The sequence below is a fragment of the Octopus bimaculoides genome, chromosome 5 (assembly GCF_001194135.2).
Source record: "Octopus bimaculoides isolate UCB-OBI-ISO-001 chromosome 5, ASM119413v2, whole genome shotgun sequence".
NCBI lineage: Eukaryota > Metazoa > Mollusca > Cephalopoda > Octopoda > Octopodidae > Octopus > Octopus bimaculoides.
This window is the reverse complement of record NC_068985.1, coordinates 95619977-95624447: the sequence shown is the minus strand read 5'-3', so window position 1 is coordinate 95624447 and position 4471 is coordinate 95619977. Positions and strand designations below refer to the sequence as shown.

At 35.1% G+C, this 4471-nt stretch overlaps 1 protein-coding gene across 1 annotated transcript in view; it reads left to right on the top strand.

The window, feature by feature from the left end:
* The window catches only part of LOC106876470 (ras guanyl-releasing protein 3-like), a 58498-nt gene that overhangs the window by 9030 nt on the left and 44997 nt on the right, over nucleotides 1-4471 (top strand). Inside the window, 3 exon segments of the mRNA XM_014925034.2 lie at nucleotides 2016-2129; nucleotides 3111-3242; nucleotides 4411-4470. Coding sequence (XP_014780520.1) covers nucleotides 2016-2129; nucleotides 3111-3242; nucleotides 4411-4470 — 306 coding nt within the window.

The following is a 4471-nucleotide window of genomic DNA, read 5'->3' as shown; positions in this document are numbered from 1 at the left end:
TATATATATATATATATTCTTTTACTTGTTTCAATCATTTGACTGTGGCCATGCTGGGGCACCACCTTTAGTCGAGCAAATCGACCCTAGGACTTATTCTTTGTAAGCTTAGTACTTATTCTATCAGTCTCTTTTGCCGAACTGCTAGTTACAGCAGTGTAAACACACCAGCATCGGTTGTCAAGCGATGTTTGGGGGACAAACACAGACACACAAACATATACACACACATACATACATATACATATATATGATGGGCTTCTTTCAGTTTCCATCTACCGAATCCACTCACAAGGCTTTGGTCGGCCCAAGGCTATAGTTATAGACACTTGCCCAAGGTGCCACACAGTGGGACTGAACCCAGAACCATGTGGTTGGTAAGCAAGCTACTTACCACAGCCACTCCTATACCTTTTGTTTACAAAATAAATATAAGATAAAAAAAAATTGTTAACTTTTATTATATTCATCATATATATATTGTTTCTGATATAAATTAATATTACTAAGAAATATTACCAGTCCCTGGCACATTGGAGAAAAAAAAACTGCTGGTACCCCACATCAGATAGTTTGAGAAACACTGGCATAAGCAACAAGAATAACATCTACTACTTTAAGCATTCTTTTGCATTGGAGTTTCCTTCTATTTCTCATCTGTTTCTTTTACAGTTTCTATTTCTTTGAATTAACCAGCTGCACTGAAGACCTGTTAACGCCTATCTCATATATCCAGTTCTCCACCTCTTGGTGTTTCGTTTTACTGTGCCTCATCAAATTACTCCATCATTTCCCTAATCTCTTTCCCTCTTTGACCCCCTTAGGACTCAGACTGTCAAATGTAATGTTTATTTATTCATATTGTTTTGAATTAATCAGACATTATTTTGTAGCTTTGACATTTTGATTATGTGATTTTTTTTATTTTTAGAGTGACATTGTAGAGTAGGTATGAGAGACCAGATCTGGTCTGGATCAACATGAAACTAGTAGAATATCTAAACTGGATATGGCTGGTATATTCCTTAAGCATTCAGACTACTCTGAGAAATGTAACATTCATATTGTTTTTGAATTAATCATACATGTAAAACCCATGTAATTTGCGCACCTGTGTAATTTATGCATGTGATTTTCAGGATAAAAATTGTTAAATAAAGCTTCTATTCATGTAAAATTTGCACCCAAAAGTTTTCAGAATTACCAATAAGGTCAGGGAAAAAAGGTTTTCAATTTAGTTGTATTTAGCATAATTTCACTTACTTATGATTACATTTTATTTAATTTTCACCAAATAAAAATAATTTCTGTTTAACAGGTATCGCATTGAAAGCTATTTAATTATGAAGTGTTTGTGTTGTTTATAATAAACTTTAGTTTACATTTCTTGCCCACAGTATATTGCCCAATGATTGAAGGGTACTCTTAAATGGGCTGGTTATGCTGCACTGGCAAAGGCCATGGTTACAGTCTCACTTGGCTTGCCAGGTCTTCTCAAGCACAGCATATCTCCAAAGGTCTCGGCCGCTTGTCATTGCCTCCGTGAGGCCCAACGTTCTAAGGTCATGCTTCACCATCTCATCCCAGGTCTTCTTGGGTCTACCTGAGTCTACCTGGGTCTACCTGGGAAGACCTGGGATTTACTCATAATTTACGCACCCCTTAAAGTTTATTTTTGTTTTTGCGAAAAAAGTGCGTAAATTACATGGGTTTTTACAGTATTTTGTAGCTTTGAGATTTTGATGATGTTATTTTTTATTTTTAGAATGAGAGAGGTTGAATCTGGCCAGTTTGAACATAAATTAGGTAGAATATTTGAGCCAAATGTAGTCAGTTTAAATACTATATGTTAAGATAACCCCTTAAAATGCCCTTTGAAATTTTTTTCTTATCAACATTAACTAAAACAAGACCATGTACAATATCAGTCTTATTAATTGTCCCAGGAAAGCAGAGAATAACTCCTGCAGGAACTCTTTTTTTCATGTAAACATTCCTTGACTTAAGTGTTTTAGATATCTTGGTGTAGAAGATACAATACAATGTGAAGCTGTAAAATGTTCACACACCCCACAGCAACAAGATTGTTCTCTACAGGTTTACAAAGCAAAAATATGCCATGTTTTCAGGTAAATATTTCAAATTATTTCGTTTTTGGATTTGGTAATTCAAGAATCTTTATGTGAGTTTGTGTGTTGAAGCATATTTTGTTGTGTCTGGGGAGAGTCATTCTCTTTTAGTACCTTATTATTTAACACACTCACCGGTAAAATTTCCACTCATTTAAAAGGAAACTTTACCGGTGAGTGTATTAAATGATAAGGCACTAAAAGAGAATGACTCTCTCCAGACACAACAAAATTTCAAATTATATTTCTGCTAAATTTTAATCCTTTTGTTACCATATTTCTGCTAAAATACATTGCTGCTTTTTCAATTAAATTTTAAAATAATTAAGAGTTTAGTAAAATAACTTTGTCATTGTTAAACTGGTGTCTGGGACATAAGTTAAAGCAAAATTTTGATGGAAGATTTGAATTTGAATTCCTTTAAGACAAAATGTTTGTATTACAGATCAGTGCTCTGCAACTTTTTTTCATTTGCGCCACACTTGTATTCGTTTCAAAATTTGGTAGCACACCTGAACTAAAACTATAACTAAATGTATGGGGACAAAAAGTTATATTCTGCGGCACACCTAGTATTGTCTTGTGACACACCAGTGTGCTGTGGTATTCTGGTTGTGGAGCACTGTTATAGATCCAGAGTTAGTTTCAGGTGAGATGGTATGAAAAAGGTCAAATAATTTCTTTTAAATATCTGTATATCTGATGTGAATTGTTGTTGCTAAGATTCTTAACATCTTCTTTAGAGTATCAAATATATGATTAGATGTAAATATGAAACATAGGGCAGGGTTGTGTGGTTAAACAGTTCACTTCACAACCATGTGGCTCTGAGTTCCATCCCACTGCATGGTACCCAGGGGTCAATATAATTAATTTATCCCTCCCCACAAAATTACTGGCTTTGTACCAAAATTTGAAACCATTATCTAATTTCATGCTTACCTGTCATTTCATTGATGTTTTGTTTTGTTTTTTATTTAGATACTGGATCCGAACGTTTCCTTTCCACTTTGACCTCGACAAACGGTTAAAAGTAATCGTGGAAAGATTTGGTCAAATTCTTGAAGCAGAAGGCAATACCAATTTTTCTGAATTAATCGATCTTTCTAAAGTGTAAGTGAACAAATAATTTATCATATTTTGTGTAAATATATTTATATGCCCTGTCACAATTGAGTCTGCATCGTTGGTCACCATATTATGTGAGAGTAGCCATGCAGATCTTTCTGCAGGAATCTAATTTGCTTCCCTCTCTCATAGCAATCTCCTTGTCCCCTAGTTTGAAGCTCCCCCACTCCCTACCCTAAGACTTGTCCTGAAAACAACATGGCAACTGCATTAGTGTGGGTAGCACAAAGAAAGCACCTGGTCCATGTTGTAAAATGGTTGGTGTTAAGAGAGACATTTTATTTCGTCTGGAATAAAAATCTCTTAGAGACATGCTGTGTTATAAACACAGTATATATATATATATATATTGGGGGGAGACAAACAAATGATGCCTTGCCAGTGGCTAGCAAGACGTATGGCAAATGTGTGACAAAGTAGACATCGTATGTCTACTCTATGTATGTATGTGAAAGTAGACCAGCTGTATGTCAAAGTAGACATCGGAGCTCAAAGCAGTTCTTGAACTCATCAGTTTCTGCCTAACCATATGACCCATGCCATCGTCATCGTCATCGTCATCGTCATCACGACACCGTAGTAGTAGTAGTAGTAGTAGTAGTAGTAGTAGTAGTAGTAGTAGTAGTAGTAGTAGTAGTAGTAGTAAAGTATAATATATAGATGGTTTTTTTTTTTACTGTAGTTGTAGTTTTTATAATAGAAATTAACCTTAGAAAGTGTGATGCCATTTTATTTTGTCACTGATTGTGATATCTAACATATAGATATCATATATCTAACATATAGATACAGTTGTTTTCCACAAGCTGGGTTTGTATCTGTTAGATCAAAGATTTTGGTATCAGATATTGCCAAATATATGGAAATGTTTTAATCAAAGTTAAGCTTCTCCAAAATGAAGCCCAACACTCGAAAGGAACTCAGCCACTTTGCCTCCACGAGGCCCAAACTCAAAAGGAACTCAGCCACTTTGCCTCTGTGAGGCCCAACACTCAAAAGGAACTCAGTCACTTTGTCTCTGTGAGGCCCAACGCTCAAAAGGTGTTCCCAAATAACATTTCACAAAGAAAATCTTACATTACATTTTTGATTTATATATTTTTAGATTTCTTATCAATTATACAATTTGGTTTCTCTCTCTCTTTTTCTACAGACCTTCTTATGACTGGATGCGTTGTATGTCTGTGCGAAATTCCTCTGTTCGACATTCCAGA